A 27825-nucleotide genomic window follows, 5' to 3' on the forward strand; every position below is an offset into this window, starting at 1 on the left:
TGTAACCTACTGGCGTGACTGAGAGAGTTACAACTTACTGGCATGACCTAGAGAGTTACAACCTACTGTAGCCTATTGGCATGACCAAGAGAGAAAAAACCACTTGGATACAACCTACTGTAGTCTACTGGCATGACCTAGAGATACAACCTCCTGTAACCTACTGGCATGGCCTAGAATATACAACCTACTGGCATGACCTAGAGATACAACCTTGTGTAACCTACTGGCATGAGCTAGATAGATACAACCTACTGTAACCTACTGGCGTGACTGAGAGAGTTACAACTTACTGGCATGACCTAGAGAGTTGCAACCTACTGTAACCTACTGCCATGACCTAGAGAGATACAAACGACCCTAGCCTGGCAACCTCCTGAAGTTTACTGGCATGAGCTACTGTAACCTACTGGCATGACCGAGAGAGATACAACCTACTGTAACCTACTGGCATGACCTAGAAGATACAACCTACTAGCATGACCGAGAGAGGTAAAACCACTTGGATACAACCTACTGTAGTCTACTGGCATGACCTAGAGATACATCTCCTGTAACCTACTGGCATGAGCTAGATAGATACAACCTACTGTAACCTACTGACGTGACTGAGAGAGTTTCAACTTACTGGCATGACCTAGAGAGTTGCAACCTACTGTAACCTACTGGCATGACCTAGAGAGATGTAACCTACTGGCATGATCTAGAGATAAAACCTACTGTAACCTACTCGCATGACCTAGAGAGATACAACCTACTGTAACGTACTGGCATGACCTAGAGAGATGTAACCTACTGGCATGATCTACAGATAAAACCTACTGTAACCTACTGGCATGACCAAGAGAGTTACAACCTACTGTAACCTACTAGCATGACCTAGAGATATACAACCAACTGTAACCCACTGGCATGGCCAAGAGAGATACACCTTACTGTATCCTACTGGCATGACCTAGAGAGATACAACCTACTGTAACCTACTGGCATGACCCAGAGAGATACACCCTACAGTATCCTACTGGCATGACCTAGAGAGATAAAACCACTTGGATACAACCTACTGTAGTCTACTGGCATGACCTAGAGATACAACCTACTGTAACCTACTGGCATGAGCGAGATAGATACAACCTCCTGTAACCTACTGGCATGGCCTAGAATATACAACCTACTGGCATGACCTAGAGAGATACAACCTACTGTAACCTACTGGCATGGCCTAGAATATACAACCTACTGGCATGACCTAGAGAGATACAACCTACTGTAACCTACTGTCATGACCTAGAAGTTACGACCTACTGTAACCTACTGGCATGACCTAGAGAGATATAACCTAGAGAGTTACAACCTACTGTAGCCTAATTGCATGACCTAGAGAGATAAAACCACTTGGATACAACCTACTGTAGTCTACTGGCATGACCAAGAGATACAACCTCCTGTAACCTACTGGCATGAGCTAGATAGATACAACCTCCTGTAACCTACTGGCATGAGCTAGATAGATACAACCTACTGTAACCTACTGGCATGGCCTAGAATATACAACCTACTGGCATGACCTAGAGAGATACAACCTACTGTAACCTACTGTCATGACCTAGAAGTTACGACCTACTGTAACCTACTGGCATGACCTAGAGAGATACAACCTACTGGCATAACCTAGAGAGTTACAACCTACTGTAGCCTAATTGCATGACCTAGAGAGATAAAACCACTTGGATACAACCTACTGTAGTCTACTGGCATGACCAAGAGATACAACCTCCTGTAACCTACTGGCATGAGCTAGATAGATACAACCTCCTGTAACCTACTGGCATGAGCTAGATAGATACAACCTACTGTAACCTACTGGCGTGACTGAGAGAGTTTCAACTTACTGGCATGACCTAGAGAGTTGCAACCTACTGTAACCTACTGGCATGACCTAGAGAGATACAACCTACTGTAACCTACTGGCATGACCTAGAGAGATACAACCTACTGTAGTCTACTGGCATGACCTAGAGAGTTACAACCTACTGGCCACTGATTGCCTAGAGAGTTACAACCTCCTGTAGTCTACTGGCATGACCTAGAGAGATACAACCTACTGTAACCTACTGGCATGACCTAGAATATACAACCTACTGGCATGACCTAGAGAGATACAACCTACTGTAACCTACTGGCATGACCTAGAGAGATACGACCTACTGTAACCTACTGGCATGACCGAGAGAGATACAACCTACTGGCATAACCTAGAGAGTTACAACCTACTGTAGCCTAATGGCATGACCTAGAGAGATAAAACCACTTGGATACAACCTACTGTAGTCTACTGGCATGACCGAGAGATACAACCTACTGTAACCTACTGGCATGACCTAGAGAGATACAACCTACTGTAACCTACTGGCATGACCAAGAGAGATACAACCTTTGTAACCTACTGGCATGACCTTGAGAGATACACCTACTGTAACCTACTGGCATGACCTAGAGAGATACAACCTACTGTAACGTACTGGCATGACCGAGAGAGATGAAACCTACTGGCATGATCTAGAGATAAAACCTACGGTAACCTACTGGCATGACCGAGAGAGATACAACCTACTGTAACCTACTGGCATGGCCTAGAGAGATACACCCTAATGTAGCCTAATGGCATGACCTAGAGAGATAAAACCACTTGGATACAACCTACTGTAGTCTACTGGCATGACCGAGAGATACAACCTACTGTAACCTACTGGCATGAGCTAGATAGATACAACATACTGTAACCTACTGGCGTGACTAGAGAGATACAACTCTACTGGCATGACCTAGAGAGTTGCACCTACTGTAACCTACTGGCATGACCTAGAGAGTTACAACCTACTGTACCTACTGCCATGACCGAGAAGATACAACCACTTGGATACAACCTACTGTAGTCTACTGGCATGACCTAGAGAGATACAACCTACCCTAGCCTACTGGCATGGCCTAGAGAGATACAACCTACCCTAGCCTACTGGCATGACCTAGAGAGATACAACCTACTGTAACCTACTGGCATGATCTAGAGAGTTACAACCTACTGTACCCTACTGGCATGACCGAGAGAGATACTGCCATGGCCTAGAATATACAACCTACTGGCATGACCTAGAGAGTTACAACCTACTGTAACCTACTGGCATGACCTAGAGAGATAAAACCACTTGGATACAACCTACTGTCGTCTACTGGCATGACCTTGAGAGATACACCTACTGTAGCCTACTGGCATGTCCTAGAGAGTTACAACCTACTGTAGCCTACTGCCATGACCTAGAGAGATATAACCACTTGGATACAACCTACTGTAACCTACTGGCATGACCTAGAGAGATACAACCTGCTGTAACCTACTGCCATGACCTAGAGAGATACAAACCACTTGGATACAACCTACTGTAGTCTACTGGCATGACCGAGAGATACAACCTACTGTAACCTACTGGCATGACATAGATAGATATAACCTACCTACTACTGGCGTGACTAGTTACTACTTACTGGCATGACCTAGAGAGATACAACCTACTGTACCCTACTGGCATGACCTAGAGAGATACAACCTACTGTAACCTACTGGCATGACCTAGAATATACAACCTGGCATGACCTAGAGAGATACAACCTACTGGCATGACCTAGAAGATACAACCACTGTAGCCTACTGGCATTGCCAAGAGAGTTACAACCTACTGTAGTCTACTGGCATGACCTAGAGAGTTACAACCTACTGTAGCCTACTGGCATGACCTAGAGATATAACCACTTGGAGTTACAACCTACTGTAACCTACTGGCATGACCAAGAGAGAAAAAACCACTTGGATACAACCTACTGTAGTCTACTGGCATGACCTAGAGAGTTACAACCTACTGTAGCCTACTGGCATGACCAAGAGAGATACAACCTACTGTAGTCTACTGGCATGACCTAGAGATACAACCTACTGTAACCTACTGGCATGACCTAGATACAACCCTGTAACCTACTGGCATGACCTAGAAGTTAGACCTACTGTAACCTACTGGCATGACCTAGAGAGATACAACCTACTGTATCCTACTGGCATGACCTAGAGAGATACAACCTACTGGCATAACCTAGAGAGTTACAACCTACTACAACCTAATGGCATGACCTAGAGAGATAAAACCACTTGGATACAACCTACTGTAGTCTACTGGCATGACCTAGAGATACAACCTACTGTAACCTACTGGCATGAGCTAGATAGTAACATACTGTAACCTACTGGCGTGACTGAGAGAGTTACAACTTACTGGCATGACCTAGAGAGTTGCAACCTACTGTAACCTACTGGCATGACCTAGAGATATAACCTACTGTAGCCTAATGGCATGACCTAGAGAGATAAAACCACTTGGATACAACCTACTGTAACCTACTGGCATGACCTAGAGAGATACAACCTACTGTAACCTACTGGCATGAGCTAGATAGATACAACCTACTGTAACCTACTGGCGTGTGAGAGAGTTACCTACTGGCATGACCTAGAGAGTTGCAACCTACTGTAATCTACTGGCATGACCTAGAGAGATACATCCTACTGTAGCCTACTGGCATGACCTCGAGAGATACAACCTACTGTAATCTACTGGCATGACCTAGAGAGATACAGCCTACTGTAACCTACTGCCATGACCTAGAGAGATACAAACTACCCTTGCCTGGCAACCTCCTGTAGTCTCCTGGCATGTCCTAGAGAGTTACAACCTACTGTAGCCTACTGCCATGACCTAGAGAGATACAACCACTTGGATACAACCTACTGTCGTCTACTGGCATGACAGAGAGAGATACAACCTACTGTAACCCACTGGCATGACCTAGAGATACAACCTACTGTAGCCTACTGGCATGACCTAGAGAGATACAACCTACTGTAATCTACTGGCATGACCTAGAGAGATACACCTACTGTAGCCTACTGGCATGTCCTAGAGAGTTACAACCTACTGTAGCCTACTGCCATGACCTAGAAGATACAACCACTTGGATACAACCTACTGTAGTCTACTGGCATGACCTAGAGAGTTACAACCTACTGTAGCCTACTGGCATTGCCAAGAGAGTTACAACCTACTGTAGCCTATTGGCATGACCAAGAGAGAAAAAACCACTTGGATACAACCTACTGTAGTCTACTGGCATGACCTAGAGAGTTACAATCTACTGTAGCCTACTGGCATTGCCAAGAGAGTTACAACCTACTGTAGCCTACTGGCATGTCCTAGAGAGTTACAACCTACTGTAGCCTACTGCCATGACCTAGAGAGATACAACCACTTGGATACAACCTACTGTCGTCTACTGGCATGACCGAGAGAGATACAACCTACTGTAACCCACTGGCATGACCTAGAGATACAACCTACTGTAGCCTACTGGCATGACCTAGAGAGATACAACCTACTGTAATCTACTGGCATGACCTAGAGAGATACACCTACTGTAGCCTACTGGCATGTCCTAGAGAGTTACAACCTACTGTAGCCTACTGCCATGACCTAGAGAGATAAAACCACTTGGATACAACCTACTGTAGTCTACTGGCATGACCGAGAGATACAACCTACTGTAACCTACTGGCATGACATAGATAGATATAACCTACTGTAACCTACTGGCGTGACTGAGAGAGTTACAACTTACTGGCATGACCTAGAGAGTTGCAACCTACTGTACCCTACTGGCATGACCGAGAGAGATACAACCTACTGTAACCTACTGGCATGACCTAGAATATACAACCTACTGGCATGACCTAGAGAGATACAACCTACTGGCATGACCTAGAAGATACAACCTACTGTAGCCTACTGGCATTGCCAAGAGAGTTACAACCTACTGTAGTCTACTGGCATGACCTAGAGAGTTACAACCTACTGTAGCCTACTGGCATTGCCAAGAGAGTTACAACCTACTGTAGCCTATTGGCATGACCAAGAGAGAAAAAACCACTTGGATACAACCTACTGTAGTCTACTGGCATGACCTAGAGAGTTACAACCTACTGTAGCCTACTGGCATTGCCAAGAGAGTTACAACCTACTGTAGTCTACTGGCATGACCTAGAGATACAACCTCCTGTAACCTACTGGCATGACCTAGAGATACAACCTACTGTCATGACCTAGAAGTTACGACCTACTGTAACCTACTGGCATGACCTAGAGAGATACACCCTACTGTATCCTACTGGCATGACCGAGAGAGATACAACCTACTGGCATAACCTAGAGAGTTACAACCTACTGTAGCCTAATGGCATGACCTAGAGAGATAAAACCACTTGGATACAACCTACTGTAGTCTACTGGCATGACCGAGAGATACAACCTACTGTAACCTACTGGCATGAGCTAGATAGATACAACATACTGTAACCTACTGGCGTGACTGAGAGAGTTACAACTTACTGGCATGACCTAGAGAGTTGCAACCTACTGTAACCTACTGGCATGACCTAGAGAGATATAACCTACTGTAGCCTAATTGCATGACCTAGAGAGATAAAACCACTTGGATACAACTTACTGTAACCTACTGGCATGACCTAGAGAGATACAACCTACTGTAACCTACTGGCATGAGCTAGATAGATACAACCTACTGTAACCTACTGGCGTGACTGAGAGAGTTACAACTTACTGGCATGACCTAGAGAGTTGCAACCTACTGTAATCTACTGGCATGACCTAGAGAGATACATCCTACTGTAGTCTACTGGCATGACCTCGAGAGATACAACCCACTGTAATCTACTGGCATGACCTAGAGAGATACAGCCTATTTTTTACTGTAACCTACTGCCATGACCTAGAGAGATACAAACTACCCTTGCCTGGCAACCTCCTGTAGTCTCCTGGCATGTCCTAGAGAGTTACAACCTACTGTAGCCTACTGCCATGACCTAGAGAGATACAACCACTTGGATACAACCTACTGTCGTCTACTGGCATGACCGAGAGAGATACAACCTACTGTAACCCACTGGCATGACCTAGAGATACAACCTACTGTAGCCTACTGGCATGACCTAGAGAGATACAACCTACTGTAATCTACTGGCATGACCTAGAGAGATACACCTACTGTAGCCTACTGGCATGTCCTAGAGAGTTACAACCTACTGTAGCCTACTGCCATGACCTAGAGAGATAAAACCACTTGGATACAACCTACTGTAGTCTACTGGCATGACCGAGAGATACAACCTACTGTAACCTACTGGCATGACATAGATAGATATAACCTACTGTAACCTACTGGCGTGACTGAGAGAGTTACAACTTACTGGCATGACCTAGAGAGTTGCAACCTACTGTACCCTACTGGCATGACCGAGAGAGATACAACCTACTGTAACCTACTGGCATGACCTAGAATATACAACCTACTGGCATGACCTAGAGAGATACAACCTACTGGCATGACCGATAGAGATGCAACCTACTGTAACCTACTGGCATGACCTAGAAGATACAACCACTTGGATACAACCTACTGTAGTCTACTGGCATGACCTAGAGTTACAACCTACTGTAGCCTACTGGCATTGCCAAGAGAGTTACAACCTACTGTAGCCTATTGGCATGACCAAGAGAGAAAAAACCACTTGGATACAACCTACTGTAGTCTACTGGCATGACCTAGAGAGTTACAACCTACTGTAGCCTACTGGCATTGCCAAGAGAGTTACAACCTACTGTAGTCTACTGGCATGACCTAGAGATACAACCTCCTGTAACCTACTGGCATGACCTAGAGATACAACCTACTGTCATGACCTAGAAGTTACGACCTACTGTAACCTACTGGCATGACCTAGAGAGATACACCCTACTGTATCCTACTGGCATGACCGAGAGAGATACAACCTACTGGCATAACCTAGAGAGTTACAACCTACTGTAGCCTAATGGCATGACCTAGAGAGATAAAACCACTTGGATACAACCTACTGTAGTCTACTGGCATGACCAAGAGATACAACCTACTGTAACCTACTGGCATAAGCTAGATAGATACAACATACTGTAACCTACTGGCGTGACTGAGAGAGTTTCTACTTACTGGCATGACCTAGAGAGTTGCAACCTACTGTAACCTACTGGCATGACCTAGAGAGATACAACCTACTGTAGCCTAATTGCATGACCTAGAGAGATAAAACCACTTGGATACAACTTACTGTAACCTACTGGCATGACCTAGAGATACAACCTACTGTAACCTACTGGCATGAGCTAGATAGATACAACCTACTGTAACCTACTGGCGTGACTGAGAGAGTTACAACTTACTGGCATGACCTAGAGAGTTGCAACCTACTGTAATCTACTGGCATGACCTAGAGAGATACATCCTACTGTAGTCTACTGGCATGACCTCGAGAGATACAACCCACTGTAATCTACTGGCATGACCTAGAGAGATACAGCCTACTGTAACCTACTGCCATGACCTAGAGAGATACAAACTACCCTTGCCTGGCAACCTCCTGTAGTCTCCTGGCATGTCCTAGAGAGTTACAACCTACTGTAGCCTACTGCCATGACCTAGAGAGATACAACCACTTGGATACAACCTACTGTCGTCTACTGGCATGACCGAGAGAGATACAACCTACTGTAACCCACTGGCATGACCTAGAGATACAACCTACTGTAGCCTACTGGCATGACCTAGAGAGATACAACCTACTGTAATCTACTGGCATGACCTAGAGAGATACACCTACTGTAGCCTACTGGCATGTCCTAGAGAGTTACAACCTACTGTAGCCTACTGCCATGACCTAGAGAGATAAAACCACTTGGATACAACCTACTGTAGTCTACTGGCATGACCGAGAGATACAACCTACTGTAACCTACTGGCATGACATAGATAGATATAACCTACTGTAACCTACTGGCGTGACTGAGAGAGTTACAACTTACTGGCATGACCTAGAGAGTTGCAACCTACTGTACCCTACTGGCATGACCGAGAGAGATACAACCTACTGTAACCTACTGGCATGACCTAGAATATACAACCTACTGGCATGACCTAGAGAGATACAACCTACTGGCATGACCGAGAGAGATGCAACCTACTGTAACCTACTGGCATGACCTAGAAGATACAACCACTTGGATACAACCTACTGTAGTCTACTGGCATGACCTAGAGAGTTACAACCTACTGTAGCCTACTGGCATTGCCAAGAGAGTTACAACCTACTGTAGCCTATTGGCATGACCAAGAGAGAAAAAACCACTTGGATACAACCTACTGTAGTCTACTGGCATGACCTAGAGAGTTACAACCTACTGTAGCCTACTGGCATTGCCAAGAGAGTTACAACCTACTGTAGTCTACTGGCATGACCTAGAGATACAACCTCCTGTAACCTACTGGCATGACCTAGAGATACAACCTACTGTCATGACCTAGAAGTTACGACCTACTGTAACCTACTGGCATGACCTAGAGAGATACACCCTACTGTATCCTACTGGCATGACCGAGAGAGATACAACCTACTGGCATAACCTAGAGAGTTACAACCTACTGTAGCCTAATGGCATGACCTAGAGAGATAAAACCACTTGGATACAACCTACTGTAGTCTACTGGCATGACCAAGAGATACAACCTACTGTAACCTACTGGCATGAGCTAGATAGATACAACCTACTGTAACCTACTGGCGTGACTGAGAGAGTTACAACTTACTGGCATGACCTAGAGAGTTACAACCTACTGTAACCTACTGGCATGACCTAGAGAGATACAACCTACTGTAGCCTAATTGCATGACCTAGAGAGATAAAACCACTTGGATACAACTTACTGTAACCTACTGGCATGACCTAGAGAGATACAACCTACTGTAACCTACTGGCATGAGCTAGATAGATACAACCTACTGTAACCTACTGGCGTGACTGAGAGAGTTACAACTTACTGGCATGACCTAGAGAGTTGCAACCTACTGTAATCTACTGGCATGACCTAGAGAGATACATCCTACTGTAGTCTACTGGCATGACCTCGAGAGATACAACCCACTGTAATCTACTGGCATGACCTAGAGAGATACAGCCTACTGTAACCGACTGCCATGACCTAGAGAGATACAAACTACCCTTGCCTGGCAACCTCCTGTAGTCTCCTGGCATGACCTAGAGAGTTACAACCTACTGTACACTACTGGCATGACCGAGAGAGATGCAACCTACTGTAACCTACTGGCATGACCGAGAGATACAACCTACTGTAACCTACTGGCATGACCTAGAATATACAACCTACTGGCATGACCGAGAATATACAACCTACTGGCATGACCTAGAGAGATACAACCTACTGGCATGACCTAGAGAGATAAAACCACTTGGATACAACCTACTGTAGTCTACTGGCATGACCAAGAGATACAACCTCCTGTAACCTACTGGCATAAGCTAGATAGATACAACCTACTGTAACCTACTGGCGTGACTGAGAGAGTTTCTACTTACTGGCATGACCTAGAGAGATACAATCTACTGTAACCTACTGGCATGACCTAGAGAGATACAACCTACTGTAACGTACTGGCATGACCGAGAGAGATGAAACCTACTGGCATGATCTAGAGATAAAACCTACTGTAACCTACTGGCATGACCGAGAGAGATACAACCTACTGTAACCTACTGGCATGGCCTAGAATATACAACCTACTGGCATGACCTAGAGAGATACAACCTACTGTAACCTACTGTCATGACCTAGAAGTTACGACCTACTGTAACCTACTGGCATGACCTAGAGAGATACAACCTACTGTATCCTACTGGCATGACCGAGAGAGATACAACCTACTGGCATAACCTAGAGAGATAAAACCACTTGGATACAACCTACTGTAGTCTACTGGCATGACCGAGAGATACAACCTACTGTAACCTACTGGCATGAGCTAGATAGATACAACCTACCCTAGCCTACTGGCATGGCCTAGAGAGATACAACCTACCTAGCCTACTGGCATGACCTAGAGAGATACAACCTACTGTAACCTACTGGCATGATCTAGAGAGTTACAACCCACTGTACCCTACTGGCATGACTGAGAGAGATACAACCTACTGTAACCTACTGGCATGACCGAGAGAGATACAACCTACTGGCATGGCCTAGAATGTACAACCTACTGGCATGACCTAGAGAGATACAACCTACTGGCATGACCTAGAGAGTTACAACCTACTGTAACCTACTAGCATGACCTAGATAGATAAAACCACTTGGATACAACCTACTGTCGTCTACTGGCATGACCTAGAGAGATACAACCTACTGTAATCTACTGCCATGACCTAGAGAGATACAACCTACTGTAACCTACTGGCATGACCTTGAGATACACCTACTGTAGCCTACTGGCATGACCTAGAGAGATACAACCTACTGTAACCTACTGGCATGACCTAGAGAGATACACCTACTGTAGCCTACTGGCATGTCCTAGAGAGTTACAACCTACTGTAGCCTACTGCCATGACCTAGAGAGATACAACCACTTGGATACAACCTACTGTAGTCTACTGGCATGACCTAGAGAGTTACAACCTACTGTAGCCTACTGGCATTGCCAAGAGAGTTACAACCTACTGTAACCTACTGGCGTGACCGAGAGAGATACAACCTACTGGCATGGCCTAGAATATACAACCTACTGGCATGACCTAGAGAGATACAACCTACTGGCATGACCTAGAGAGTTACAACCTACTGTAGCCTACTGGCATGACCTAGAGAGATACAACCTACTGTAACCTACTGGCATGACCTAGAGAGATACAACCTACTGTAACCTACTGGCATGACCGAGAGAGATACAACCTACTGGCATGGCCTAGAATATACAACCTACTGGCATGACCTAGAGAGATACAACCTACTGGCATGACCTAGAGAGATAAAACCTCTTGGATACAACCTACTGTCGTCTACTGGCATGACCTTGAGAGATACACCTACTGTAGCCTACTGGCATGACTTGGCGAGATACAACCTACTGTAACCGACTGCCATGACCTAGAGAGATACAACCAACTGTAGTCTACTGGCATGACCTAGAGCGATACAACCTACTGTAACCTACTGGCATGACCGAGAGAGATACAACCTACTGTAACCTACTGTCATGACCTAGAAGTTAAAAATTACTGTAACCTACTGGCATGACCTAGAGCGATACACCTACTGTAGCCTACTGGCATGTCCTAGATAGATACAACCTACTGTAACCTACTGGCATGACCTAGAGAGTTGCAACCTACTGTAGCCTACTGGCATGACCTAGAGAGATAAAACCACTTGGATACAGTCTACTGTCGTCTACTAGCTTGACTCGGAGAGATACAACCTACTGTAGCCTACTGGCATGACCAACAGTGATAGAACCACTGGTATACACGCATTTAAACTTTTTTTCTCACTTTTTGGGGTATTGTGATGTCATTATGAGGTATTGTCTGAAGATTGATCATTTAAAAAAAAAATGTAATCCATTTTAGAGTAAGGATGTAACATAACAAAATGTGTAAAAGGGGAAGGGTTCTGAATGCATGTATGTTGTATGTTCTATGACTGTCCCAGATAACAAAAATACTATTTTCTTTCTACCAATTAATTGGTTGAAATGTTATTACGTGTGATTCTTCATATAGACGCACCCCATGTGTTTAATCAAATCAACTGTATGTGTTGAATCAAATCAACTGTTTGTGCGGATCTTGAACTGAACTGATACTTCAAGCGTTTGATTAAATAATTACACACAAATGACTTGAGGAAGCCAGAGATCAATATAACCAGAAGGAAATAACCAACCGACCTGCTGCTGGCCTTCCTAAAATCTGACGTTATGCTCCTCGGTAAAGTCTGAGCCTCACGTCATCACCTGTGGACGGCCGGGCTTCCAGCGAGGCGTGGATTTAATAGTATGTTGTACCGAGTTCCCCTCCTTCGGGGTACAGTAGTTATAGTCATAACGTTAAGCTTGTCATATGTTAAACTTAAATACTGGATCTTGCTGTCAGACAGTTTTTTTGTATTCAGATCTCTGAAATGCTCTCTACCTACTTAACATTTAGTGTCTCCTTGTGTTACGCTGGGAAAACAGTTTTCATGAGCACATAAATACTAAATCATTTCAGAGTTTGCTAAATCCGAGAGTCACCTTAAGTTGATTCACAACACCCAAATGGATACTGTCTTTAAAGCGGTTCTTCAATATTTACACATAATTCTTAATACTGTAGCTGTTTAGTTACAGTCACATGTTCAACTATCATCAGCTGATCCAGGAAATCATTTTCTGAATGACAGTCACATGACAAACATCACGACATGCAACAACAACCAAAGTGCTTCTTCATTCATTACTCTGGTAAAGACAGTTATGCCATGCTCCATGTTGGATCCAACATCCCTAACAAATTGATGTTTATAATGTGTTATTGTATGCTTGATATACAGTCGGGTCTCGTTCGTCTGTTTCAACACAGAGATACTTTGCTCTCCATGAGGAGACTGGTGGTAGGCTGAATACCTGTTATGTGAGTGCAGCAAGGAGCCATGGTAAGGTGCTAGCATTAAGCGTATCTTATAAAAAACAATCAATCTGAACATAATCACTAGTTAACTACACATGGTTGATGATATTACTAGTTTATGTAGCTTGTCCTGCTCTGCATATAATCAATGCGTTGCCTGTTAATTTATCATTGAATCACAGAGCCAAATGGGTGATTTAACAAGCGCATTTGCAAATAAAGCACAGTTGTTGACCAATGTGTACCTACCTAACCATAAACATCAATGCCTTTCTTAAAATCAATACACAAATATATATTTTTAATCCTGCATATTTAGTTAATATTGCATGCGAACATGAATTTATTTTAACTAGGGTATTGTGTCACTTCTCTTGCGTTCTGTTTAACAGAGTCAGGGTATATGCAGCAGTTTGTGCCAGCTGGCTCGTTGCGAACTGTGTGAAGATTATTTCTTCCTAACAAAGACAGCCAACAACGCCAAACGGGATGATTTAACAAAAGCGCATTTGCGAAGAAAAAAAAATTGTTGCACGAATGTACCTAACCATAAACATCAATGCCTTTCTTAAAATCAATGCACAGAAGAATATTTTTTTTTAAAACCTGAATATTTAGTTAAAAGAAATTAATGTTACCAGGCAATATTAAACTAGGGAAATTGTGTCACTTCTCTTGCGTTCATTGCACACAGAGTCAGGGTATATGCAACAGTTTGGGCTGCCTGGCTCGTTGCGAACTAATTTGCCAGAATTTTGCGTAATTATGACATAACATTGAAGGTTGTGCAATGTAACAGGAATATTTAGACTTATGGATGCCACCCGTTAGATAAAATACGGAACGGTTCGTATTTCACTGAAAGAATAAACGTCTTGTTTTCAAAATTATAGTTTCCGTATTTGACCATATTAATGACCTAAGGCTCTTGTTTCTGTGTGTTATATTATAATTAAGTCAATGATAGAGCAGTCTGACTGAGCGGTGGTAGGCAGCATTAGGCTCATAAGCATTCATTCAAACAGCACTTTACTGCGTTTGCAGGCAGCTCTTCAAGCATTGTGTTGTTTATGACTTCAAGCCTATCAACTCCCAAGATTAGGCTGGCAATACCAAAGTACCTATTAGAACATCCAATAGTCAAAGCTATATGAAATCCAAATGGTATAGAGAGAAATAGTACTATAATAACTACAACCTAAAACTTCTTACCTGGGAATATTGAAGACTCATGTTAAAAGGAACCACCAGCTTTCATATGTTCTCATGTTCTGAGCAAGGAACTGAAACGTTAGCCTTTTTACATGGCACATATATTGCACTATTACTTTCTTCTCCAACACTGTTTTTGCATTATTTAAACCACATTGAACATGTTTCATCGTTTATTTGTGACTAAATTTATTTTATTGATGTATTATTTTAAGTTAAAATAAGTGTTCATTCAGTATTGTTGTAATTGTCATTATTACAATTATATATATAAATAAATAAATTGTACAATTAATAGGTATCGGCTTTTTTGGGGGGTCCTCCAATAATCGGTATCGGCGTTGAAAAATCATATTCGGTCGACCTCTAGTGTAGAGAACTGTTCCTTGATGGATATGCTATTGTACAACACTCAGAGCTATTTTCCTTTATTCAGGACATTTAGAATGACAACACGTTACAGAGTAGCCTAGTGGGATTATTGACAAAATTATCCGGTGATCGGGTTATGAAATGTCATGACAAAGACATTTTAGTTTCCATGTTTCACCTGAAATATTAAATAATATATAGTCCAAGGTCTATATTGTTGTTGGGTGAAGTTATGGGTCTTACTGTATGTCTATGGTATTGGTATAACAAGGCAGATATACTACATCCATAACCAGCGGTTTCCTCATTAGCAGGGAGGAGTTTCTGCAACCAAATTGTTTGTGCATCGCCCTCGTGTGGCAATTTTAGCAAACACAGAAAGGGGCCTATATTGGAGACCAAACGTCTTCTGGCACACTGCTTAGGGTTTCAACAACTTGAATAACTGATTTCTAGCCTACAATAATTGATGTTACTACTGATGTGAAAACAAGACAACATTTTACTGTAGTTTCTGACTTGACTGTCTTAAGACGATTGTCAAATAATTTTAACATTCATTACAGACGTCAATTGTTTGTACAACATCATTGCTACGCTGTTGGCATCACCTTTTACAGTGGATTTCTGCTGTTGTGGGCCTTAAACCACCTGTCTGACTTGTTGTTCACACAGGAGAGAGACGGGACTATCATGGATCCTCTGGGGAGACTCAACAACAACATGATGCTGACGAGGCAGAGCAGAGTCTCTCCACATCAGAACATCTCAAGAAACACCAGCAGAGACCCGCTAGGAAGAAATCTATTTGCTGCTCTGACTGTGGGAAACGTTGCAAATCTTCATCAGATCTTAAAATACACCAACGAGTACACACAGGAGAGAAACCATACTGCTGCTCTGACTGCGGGAAAAGTTTCTCAAGATCAAATTCACTAAAAGTACACCTGAGAATTCACACTGGAGAGAAATCTCACCACTGTTTTGATTGTGGGAAGAGTTACTTAAGATTAAAATCACTGAAAGTACACATGAGAATTCACACTGGAGAGAAACCTTACAGCTGTGATCAATGTGGGAAGAGTTTTACTCTATCTAGCTATCTGATTATACACCAGAGAACACATACAGGAGAGAAACCGTACAGCTGTTCTCAATGTGGGAAGAGTTTTACTCAGTCAAGCAACCTGTTATCACACCAGAGAAAACACACAGGGGAGAAATCTTATAGCTGTACTCAATGTGGGAAGAGTTTTACTCAGTCAAGCACCCTGTTATCACACCAGAGAACACACACAGGAGATAAACCTTATTGCTGTGATCAATGTGGGAAGAGTTTTACTACATCTAGCCATCGGATTGTACACCAGAGAACACACACAGGAGAGAAACCGTATAGCTGTACTCAATGTGGGAAGTGTTTTACTCACTTATGCAGCCTGTTATCACATCAGAGAAAACACACAGGAGAGAAATCTTATAGCTGTACTCAATGTGGGAAGAGTTTTACTCAGTCAAGCAACCTGGTATCCCACCAGAGAACACACACAGGAGAGAAACCATATAGTTGTGATCAATGTGGGAAGAGTTTTACTTCATCTAGCAGTCTTATTGTACACCAGAGAACACACACAGGAGAGAAGCCTTATAGCTGTGATCAATGTGAGAAGAGTTTTGTTACATCTAGCCGTCTTATTGTACACCAGAGAACACACACAGGAGAGAAGCCTCATAGCTGTGCTCAATGTGACAGGAGATACTCTGATAAAAGATCTCTGATCAAACATCAGAAAATACATACATGAAGGAGTTGTTTCATGATATTAATGAAATAATGTCACAATGTAGAATGCTTTAACATTGTAGAAAGAGTGTTTTAATTATGTCACAATCTAGATGCCTAATCGTTTGCCCCGTGTTCTATTGATTTCAGCCTGATATGGATATTCGACTCAGGGGGGAAATCCAGGCTCTGATTTGAAAGAGTACTATTTATGTGATTTAACAAAAAGTGACTGACACAAAAAGAGCTGTGTAACACTTACCATGTTGGTTACCCACTAGAATCAAAATGTAACACTTCAAAATTTAGCGATCTGCTTTATACAAATTGTCCTCTAACCAGGGATGTACACATTACTCCTAGATTCCGTGAGGTTTTTGAGCTGTTAGTTTTAACAGGACGTGCAACCTTATCTCCCCACTCTCACGCAATTGATTTCAACATATCGTTGAGTGATGAAAAATAAGTGTTGCGTTCCTTTGTTAAGCGGCCCCTACATTTTAAATGCATCACTCCAAAATGTAGCTGACTGTCTTCTGCAGGTTGTCCTGTAACCAGTGAGGTAAAAGATATCTCCCATTTCCATGTGTTTTTTTTTTAGCTGTGTTAGTTTCAACATCACGTACAACCTACTTTACCCCCTAATCGATTTCAGTGATTTATTGCTACTTGTCAAAACAACAGCGTTTCTGGTGTTTGTGCTGTTTATAAGGAGCTTGTTTAAAAAATTCAAGTAATATGATTGTTGCAGATTTTTGTATTAAGTGAATTATTGCCAATACATATTCATGTACATTTGGTTTTGATATTTCATATTTACAATTCATGTAACATTTAGTAATCTTAACTATCATAATTATTTATGCAACCAGCTGACCATTTTTGGGTACAATTATATTGACATTGTTGCCCTGCTTTTAGAATATCAGGGTTCATTCTCAGATGTGCCAACTCAAATGTACTAGAGCATGACATTGGGGACTGGGCCCCGATCCAACAACATGCCTATCAAGTGAACCCTGAAAAAGAGAGAGAGAGGCTCCGCAGTGAGGTGGAAAATTACTACGGATATTGCCGGAGTTTCCTCTTGAAATCAGACATGTTAGTTTTAAGGAAAACTTGCTGATTGTCTCACGGGTGGGCACTCAAAATGTTTGTGTTTTGCATTTAGCCAGTGCGTTACCATGGATCACAGTTTATTTTGACTGCACATTTTTCCGTATTAAAGATGAGTGTTGTTTGGTTCTAGAAGCTAGTGAGTTCTAGAAGCTAGTGAGTTCTAGAAGCTAGTGAGTTCTAGAAGCTAGTGAGTTCTAGAAGCTAGTGGGGGAAAACATTTTTTACATTTGTTTTAATTGTTGAAAGCCAGTCGACATCGTGTTCATATTGTGGAAGGTGAAGCATTGTGGTTGATTATAATTTCAAAATTAGTTTTAGGATTCTAGAAAGAAAAAGGAGAGAACTAATATGATTGTATATTATTATTTAGACATGTTTTTTCTTGTTTTTTTAGTTGTTGACAGCCAGTAGACACCATGTTTATATTGGTGAAGGTGAAGCATTTTAGTTGATATTAATATGAAATGGAAGTTGTTTTCTGTTGGTGATGAGAACTTGTCCAACAAAAATATAGGATATATTTGTTGTCTTAAGGGGGAAGGCTTTGGTTTTTCCATTCATGTTTTGAGGTTGGACTTTAGCCCGTATAGCTCATTAGCACTGTGAGGGAATTTTCTGTTAAACCTTACTAATGCTTGTGTAGTAAAATATAATTCTTTAAGCCGAGGCATTGGGCTTGAGATTGGTAAAGAACCTAACTCCTATAACATAGAAAAGTGTGTTGATGTAGGCCTGTTCTAACTAAATCAAATTGTATTTATGTAGCCCTTCTTACATAGCAAAGTGTTGTACAGAAACCCAGCCTAAAACCCGAAACGGCAAGCAATACAGGTGTAGAAGCACGGTAGCTAGGAAAAACTCCCTAGAAAGGCCAAAAGCTTGGAAGAAACCTAGAGAGGAACCAGGCTATGAAGGGTGGCCGGTCCTCTTCTGGCTGGGCCGGGTGGAGATTATAACAGAACATGGCCAAGATGTTCAAATGTTCAGCATGGTTAAATAATAATATAATAATTACAGTAGTTGTCGAGGGTGCAACAGGTCAGCACCTCAGGAGTAAATGTCAGTTGGCTTTTCATAGCCGATCATTGAGAGTATCTCTACCGCTCCTGCTGTCTCTAGAGAGTTGAAAACAGCAGGTTTGGGACAGGTAGCACGTCCGGTGAACAGGTCAGGGTTCCATAGCCACAGGCAGAACAGTTGAAACTGGAGCAGCAGAACGGCCAGGTGGACTGGGGACAGCAAGGAGTCATCATGCCAGGTAGTCCTGAGGCATGGTCCTAGGGCTCAGGTCCTCAGAGAGAGCGAAAGAAAGAGAATTAGAGAGAGCATGCTTAAATTCACACAGGACACCGGATAAGACAGGAGAAATACTCCAGATATAACAAACTGACCCTAGCCCCCCGAAACAAACTACTGCAGCATAAATACTGGAGGCTGAGACATGAGGGGTCAGGAGACACTGTGGCCCCATCCGATTCTAACTGTTCTGGGTGTGTAGAATGAACCCATGATGTTCGGACACTCAGCCAAGAATATGGTAGAAACTGACTGGTTCCTCTTGATCCTCCACAGAGTAAAGGTTATATCCTGCACACCAGTAACATAGCTATTGTTTTGGAGCCTGTTTTTGGGGAAATATTCTGGTGGAGAAATCAGAATTAGCTAAGTAACAAAGTAACATGGATAGTTAAGATGTATTACCTGCAGAATATGCTGATATGAACTATTGACCTCTTGTTATTAGAATGTCTCCTTTCTGACTCTGGTGTTGGCGGCTGCACTCTCCCCCTCAAATGGGCCTCAGTCACTTTGGGTCCAGAGAGGGGAGATGTCAGGCTTATCGATCACATGTCCCTGTTTGCTAGGCAGAATATCAGTATCGATCACATGTCCCTTTTGCTAGGCAGAATATCAGCATCAATCACATGTCCCTGTTGCTAGGCAGAATATCAGCAGAGAGTAAGGCAAAGGAGATCTGAATGAAAAATTGTTTCCATATGTGAACTGTGTGTTTATTGCAAACCATGTGAAGGGATGGTGTGAGTAATGGGAACCAATCACTTGTCTCCACAGTGTCTGTGCGCCGGTCACCTCCACCTAGGGGGAGATTGTATTTGGGGCCCGAGGTCTGGCACAGGATATGTGGGATTGGTGTTTGGAACCATTGTACGTCATCTCTGAAGTTGCACCTATCCTGAGATAGTATATAACCCAGAAGCAAGCCTCCTTGTTATAACAAGTCTTTTAATAAAAGTAAAACCTTGATTGATTATTAACTTAGCCTCTCATTATTTATTATGGGTAGAATTTCCACCACAGCACGTAGGGCGAACCGATTGGTATCACCTCTTTAGTCAGAATGTGTTACACCTGTGCTGTCCGTCTTGTTAGAGTTGGGTGTTGCATCCAATTGTTAATATTGTAATCAATGACATTTCCTTAGTGTGCTCATTAGTCTTTCAGTTGTTAATCTTCTGTTTTTTATCCTCTTATGTTTGTTGTGTAGTAGATATTTCTGTTTATTTTCATTGTTTTTTTAATACATTTATTCCTGTGAAGACATTGTGTTGCAGCCATGTCTGAAATGTGCTGTATAAATAAAGCTTGATTTAATTTGAACATATTGCAAAAGAAATGAACCCAATGACAGACCAATCAACAGACTTGCTAAACCAATGAACAAATATGTGCAAAAGCAACACGGATCTTGGTCCATCTTAGTATGAAAAATAGTATAAATTCCATATATCTTCCACTATGTCAAAATAGTGCATGGTATGTACGTTTAGTATCACTTTTCAACCAACCCAGTGCATTTGTTGAAAATGAAAAATGTTGAAATCATCAATACGTCAAAGGATTCAACAACTGAAAACTGAAACAAACAATTCCACTGGACATTGGGTTTGATTCAGACCCTGCCAGCATGGCCAGAGATGGAACTTATAACCACTGAAAGACCACATGTATGACTAAAAGTATTAGATTTACTGGCGGGGCGGCAGGGTAGCCTAGTGGTTAGAGCGTTGGACTAGTAACCGAAAGGTTGCAAGTTCGAATCTCCGAACTGACAAGGTACAAATCTGTTGTTCTGCCCCTGAACAGGCAGTTAACCCACTGTTCCTAGGCTGTCATTGAAAATAAGAATTTGTTCTTAACTGACTGACTTGCCTAGTAAAATAAAGGTAAATAAAAAACTGGCCTGGTTTTGTTTGTCACCGCCTCAATAAAATGTGATTTTGATTTGAAATAAACGTATTTATCAAAGATGCTTTTGGATGAGGTCAAAATTATTCCAAAGGATTTGAATTTGTTAAAAGTCCATATTGATACAGAAACACTAAATCATGATTTAGATGTATTAAGAACAAGTTGATTGACAAAGACATGAAAAATTCGAAGAAGTGAATTAACAACATTTTGGCTATGATAAAAGATATGCCTCTGGGGTCAAAATGATCCATGTCAGAAGTATGGTTCAATAAAAATATGTAGTGGGGTGTAAAGTTTGATTCGTGTTTAATGAGTGACAATTTAAAACAATCAACACATGCTTCTCTTTGAAAGGTTAATATAAAAAATAAACGTTTGGTTCCTCAACAGCGTTGACCACTCCCGTCAGCAGATGGCGGTGTGCGTCTTTTAGATTCAGGCGACGCTGCCATATAATCGAGTGGGCGGGACGCTCCTTCAACAACAACAGCTAGTCAGACACCTCGGTGGCTTTCGAGCAAACACAGCTACAACATTCAGGCTCTTTACACTGTTTTGGTGTTTTTTAGTCAATGTATATTAAACACACTTCTGTCGTATGTACTTAAACAACACAATCTAACTCTAAGTCAATCACACTTCTGTGAAATCAAACTGTCTACTTAGGAAGCAACACTGATTGACAATAAAATTCAGTGTCCAGAACATGGAGGCGCTACCAGGAGACAGGCCAGTACATCAGGAGACGTGGAGGAGGCCGTAGGAGGGCAACAACCCAGCAGCAGGACCGCTACCTCCGCCTTTGTGCAAGGAGGAGCACTGCCAGGGCCCTGCAAAATTACCTCCAGCAGGCCACAAATGTGCATGTGTCTGCTCAAACGGTCAGAAACAGACTCCATGAGGGTGGTAAATGAGAGCCCGACGTCCACAGGTGGGGGTTGTGCTTACAGCCCAACACCGCGCAGGACGTTTGGCATTTGCCATAGAACACCAAGATTGGCAAATTCGCCACTGGCGCCCTGTGCTCTTCACAGATGAAAGCAGGTTCACACTGAGCACATGTGACAGACGTGACAGAGTCTGGAGATGCTGTGGAGAACATTCTGCTGCCTGCAACATCCTCCAGCACGACCGGTTTGGTGGTGAGTCAGTCGTGGTGTGGGGTGGCGCTTCTTTGGGGGGGCGCACAGCCCTCCATGTGCCCACCAGAGGTAGCCTGACTGCCATTAGGTACCGAGATGAGATCCTCAGACCACTTGCGAGACCATATGCTGGTGCGGTTGGCCCTGGGTTCCTCCTAATGCAAGACAATACTAGACCTCATGTGGCTGGAGTGTGTCAGCAGTTCCTGCAAGAGGAAGGTGTTGATGCTATGGACAGGCACGTCCGTTCCCCAGACCTGAATTCAATTGAGCACATCTGGGACATCATGTCTCACTCCATCCACCAATGCCATGTTGCACCACAGACTGTCCAGGAGTTGGCGGATGCTGTCGTCCTAACGTAGTCTACTGCAGCTAGCCACATAGCTAACGTCCACCGTATAGCAGCACCGTAGAAACTATTACACTCAACTGAACGACTTGATTAGTGTAGTGTTAGCTAGCTACATAGTTGTCTTTGCTGTCTTCGTATCCAAGATAATTGTGTAGTTTAGAGTGTGTAGTCTTAGAGTGATTATCTTAATTTACCGAGGTTAGCTAGCCAGCTATTTGTCGTCCTTAACGTACGAGACACTGCTAGCTAGCTAACAGCTAACAGCTAGCCAACAACAACCCGGTCGCATTCCGCTTCGCTCCACAGGTAGTATCACATTTTCATTTCATTTCATTACGGCACAACGGTTTGATTTGTTTGATCGTAGCTAGCTACATAGCCGTCTGTGTATCAAAGATAATTGTGTAGTCTAGAGCGATTTTCTAGGTTAGCTAGCCAGCTATTGTCGTTCTTTTAACGCAACGTAACGTAATCAACACTGCTAGCTAGCCAGCTAGCCCCCGAATAGTAGCACTGTAGAAACTATTACACTCAACGGAACGACTTGATTAGTGTAGTGTCAACAACGCAGCCACTGCCAGCTAGCCTACTTCAGCAGTACTGTATCATTTTAATCATTTTAGTCAATAAGATTCTTGCTACGTAAGCTTAACTTTCTGAACATTCGAGACGTGTAGTCCACTTGTCATTCCAATCTCCTTGCATTAGCGTAGCCTCTTCTGTAGCCTGTCAACTATGTGTCTGTCTATCCCTGTTCTCTCCTCTCTGCACAGACCATACAAACGCTCCACACCGCGTGGCCGCGGCCACCCTAATCTGGTGGTCCCAGCGCGCACGACCCACGTGGAGTTCCAGGTCTCCGGTAGCCTCTGGAACTGCCGATCTGCGGCCAACAAGGCAGAGTTCATCTCAGCCTATGCCTCCCTCCAGTCCCTCGACTTCTTGGCACTGACGGAAACATGGATCACCACAGATAACACTGCTACTCCTACTGCTCTCTCCTCGTCCGCCCACGTGTTCTCGCACACCCCGAGAGCTTCTGGTCAGCGGGGTGGTGGCACCGGGATCCTCATCTCTCCCAAGTGGTCATTCTCTCTTTCTCCCCTTACCCATCTGTCTATCGCCTCCTTTGAATTCCATGCTGTCACAGTTACCAGCCCTTTCAAGCTTAACATCCTTATCATTTATCGCCCTCCAGGTTCCCTCGGAGAGTTCATCAATGAGCTTGATGCCTTGATAAGCTCCTTTCCTGAGGACGGCTCACCTCTCACAGTTCTGGGCGACTTTAACCTCCCCACGTCTACCTTTGACTCATTCCTCTCTGCCTCCTTCTTTCCACTCCTCTCCTCTTTTGACCTCACCCTCTCACCTTCCCCCCTACTCACAAGGCAGGCAATACGCTCGACCTCATCTTTACTAGATGCTGTTCTTCCACTAACCCCATTGCAACTCCCCTCCAAGTCTCCGACCACTACCTTGTATCCTTTTCCCTCTCGCTCTCATCCAACACTTCCCACACTGCCCCTACTCGGATGGTATCGCGCCGTCCCAACCTTCGCTCTCTCTCCCCCGCTACTCTCTCCTCTTCCATCCTATCATCTCTTCCCTCTGCTCAAACCTTCTCCAACCTATCTCCTGATTCTGCCTCCTCAACCCTCCTCTCCTCCCTTTCTGCATCCTTTGACTCTCTCCAGGCCGGCTCGGTCCTCCCCTCCCGCTCCGTGGCTCGACGACTCATTGCGAGCTCACAGAACAGGGCTCCGGGCAGCCGAGCGGAAATGGAGGAAAACTCGCCTCCCTGCGGACCTGGCATCCTTTCACTCCCTCCTCTCTACATTTTCCTCCTCTGTCTCTGCTGCTAAAGCCACTTTCTACCACTCTAAATTCCAAGCATCTGCCTCTAACCCTAGGAAGCTCTTTGCCACCTTCTCCTCCCTCCTGAATCCCCCCCCTCTCTGCAGATGACTTCGTCAACCATTTTGAAAAGAAGGTCGACGACATCCGATCCTCGTTTGCTAAGTCAAACGACACCGCTGGTTCTGCTCACACTGCCCTACCCTGTGCTCTGACCTCTTTCTCCCTCTCTCTCCAGATGAAATCTTTGCGTCTTGTGACGTCCGGCCGCCCAACAACCTGACCGCTTGACCCTATCCCCTCCTCTCTTCTCCAGACCATTTCCGGACACCTTCTCCCTTACCTCACCTCGCTCATCAACTCATCCCTGACCGCTGGCTACGTCCCTTCCGTCCTCAAGAGAGCGAGAGTTGCACCCCTTCTGAAAAAACCTACACTCGATCCCTCCGATGTCAACAACTACAGACCAGTATCCCTTCTTTCTTTTCTCTCCAAAACTCTTGAACGTGCCGTCCTTGGCCAGCTCTACCGCTATCTCTCTCAGAATGACCTTCTTGATCCAAATCAGTCAGGTTTCTAGACTAGTCATTCAACTGAGACTGCTCTTCTCTGCATCACGGAGGCGCTCCGCACTGCTAAAGCTAACTCTCTCTCCTCTGCTCTCATCCTTCTAGACCTATCGGCTGCCTTCGATACTGTGAACCATCAGATCCTCCTCTCCACCCTCTCCGAGTTGGGCATCTCCCGGCGCGGCCCACGCTTGGATTGCGTCCTACCTGACAGGTCGCTCCTACCAGGTGGCGTGGCGAGAATCTGTCTCCTCACCACGCGCTCTCACCACTGGTGTCCCCCAGGGCTCTGTTCTAGGCCCTCTCCTATTCTCGCTATACACCAAGTCACTTGGCTCTGTCATAACCTCACATGGTCTCTCCTATCATTGCTATGCAGACAACACACAATTAATCTTCTCCTTTCCCCTTCTGATGACCAGGTGGCGAATCGCATCTCTGCATGTCTGGCAGACATATCAGTGTGGATGACGGATCACCACCTCAAGCTGAACCTCGGCAAGACGGAGCTGCTCTTCCTCCCGGGGAAGGACTGCCCGTTCCATGATCTCGCCATCACGGTTGACAACTCCATTGTGTCCTCCTCCCAGAGCGCTAAGAACCTTGGCGTGATCCTGGAACAACACCCTGTCGTTCTCAACTAACATCAAGGCGGTGGCCCGTTCCTGTAGGTTCATGCTCTACAACATCCGCAGAGTACGACCCTGCCTCACACAGGAAGCGGCGCAGGTCCTAATCCAGGCACTTGTCATCTCCCGTCTGGATTACTGCAACTCGCTGTTGGCTGGGCTCCCTGCCTGTGCCATTAAACCCCTACAACTCATCCAGAACGCCGCAGCCCGTCTGGTGTTCAACCTTCCCAAGTTCTCTCACGTCACCCCGCTCCTCCGCTCTCTCCACTGGCTTCCAGTTGAAGCTCGCATCCGCTACAAGACCATGGTGCTTGCCTACGGAGCTGTGAGGGGAACGGCACCTCAGTACCTCCAGGCTCTGATCAGGCCCTACACCCAAACAAGGGCACTGCGTTCATCCACCTCTGGCCTGCTCGCCTCCCTACCACTGAGGAAGTACAGTTCCCGCTCAGCCCAGTCAAAACTGTTCGCTGCTCTGGCCCCCCAATGGTGGAACAAACTCCCTCACGACGCCAGGACAGCGGAGTCAATCACCACCTTCCGGAGACACCTGAAACCCCACCTCTTTAAGGAATACCTAGGATAGGATAAGTAATCCTTCTCACCCCCCCCCCAAAAGATTTAGATGCACTATTGTAAAGTGGCTGTTCCACTGGATGTCATAAGGTGAATGCACCAATTTGTAAGTCGCTCTGGATAAGAGCGTCTGCTAAATGACTTAAATGTAAATGTAAATCTGGGAGGAGATCCCTCAGGAGACCATCCGCCACCTCATCAGGAGCATGCCCAGGCGTTGTAGGGAGGTCATACAGGCACGTGGAGGCCACACACACTACTGAGCCTCAATTTGACTTGTTTTAAGGACATTACATCAAAGTTGGATCAGCCTGTAGTGTGGTTTTCGACTTTAATTTTGAGTGTGACTCCAAATCCAGACCCCCATGGGTTGATAAATTTGATTTCCATTGATCATTTTTGTGTGATTTTGTTGTCAGCACATTCAACTATGTAAATAAAAAAGTATTTAATAAGAATATTTCATTCATTCAGATCTAGGATGTGGATACTGGATTTTCTCTGTCTGTATTTAAATAAAATTGCCCTTAAAGCCTGAAAATTCGGGGGGTGTCTTCACAGTATGAGAGGAGTTGCTGTTGGAACAGTATAGCTTCCGTCCCTCTCCTCGCCCCGAACCAGGGACCCTCTGCACACATCGACAACAGCCAACCTTGAGGCATCGTTACCCATCGCTCCACAAAAGCCGCAGCCCTTGCAGAGCAACAACTTCGAGGTCTCAGAGCGAGTGACATCACCGATTGAAATGCTAACTAGCTAGCCATTTCACATCGGTTACTCTATATTTATTGAATAAACCTTTTTCCATAAAGTCAGAGTGAACCAAGGTGGCTGACTATCTGTTGATGTTGAAGAAGCGTCCCGTCCACTAGATTATACGTCACAGTGGCAGAATCACCTGAAAGACGCACATCGCCATCTGCTGACTGGAGTTGGTATTGCAGTTGAGAAAATACTTTCAGACAAAAAGCTAAAAAGCGACTGCCCCTAAAAGCCAACGACTCCCTTTGACAACGGACGATGTGGCATCAGAAACATTTTTATTGTGTAAAAATGTACTACAAAGTGTCTCTAAATAGAATAACTTTGGTCATTCCCAGTCAGCACGTGACGTCCAAGGACGTCGAATTATGGGTGATATCAGGTCTGTCTGTTGTGGCCACTATTTCACCACAAAATAGTCATCCCAAATTGGGCTGTGTATAACTATGTAAATGTCTCTCGGACAAGATGACTTTTGTCAATATACACTTTACAAAACTAACGGTTCCTGGAATATCCTGTAGGGGATCTTCAAATTAAACTGTGGGGTTAAAAGTTATTTGAAGAAC

At 44.1% G+C, this 27825-nt stretch overlaps 2 protein-coding genes across 3 annotated transcripts in view; both read left to right on the forward strand.

Moving 5' to 3' along the window:
• The window catches only part of LOC127914382 (uncharacterized), a 402938-nt gene that overhangs the window by 12075 nt on the left and 363038 nt on the right, over positions 1–27825 (forward strand). The window lies entirely within an intron of this gene.
• Positions 1–27825, forward strand: part of LOC118365091 (zinc finger protein 501-like) — a 289246-nt gene that overhangs the window by 4965 nt on the left and 256456 nt on the right. The window contains exon 2 of one of the 2 annotated variants that reach the window (XM_035747037.2): positions 15927–20772. The exons of the other annotated variant lie outside the window; for it this stretch is intronic. Coding sequence (XP_035602930.1) covers positions 15927–17056 — 1130 coding nt within the window. The 3' untranslated portion in view covers positions 17057–20772. Of the gene's footprint in view, positions 1–15926; positions 20773–27825 lie in introns of those variants that run through there. 2 annotated transcript variants of the gene reach the window in all.

This window comes from Oncorhynchus keta, chromosome 32, assembly GCF_023373465.1.
Source record: "Oncorhynchus keta strain PuntledgeMale-10-30-2019 chromosome 32, Oket_V2, whole genome shotgun sequence".
Lineage (NCBI taxonomy): Eukaryota > Metazoa > Chordata > Actinopteri > Salmoniformes > Salmonidae > Oncorhynchus > Oncorhynchus keta.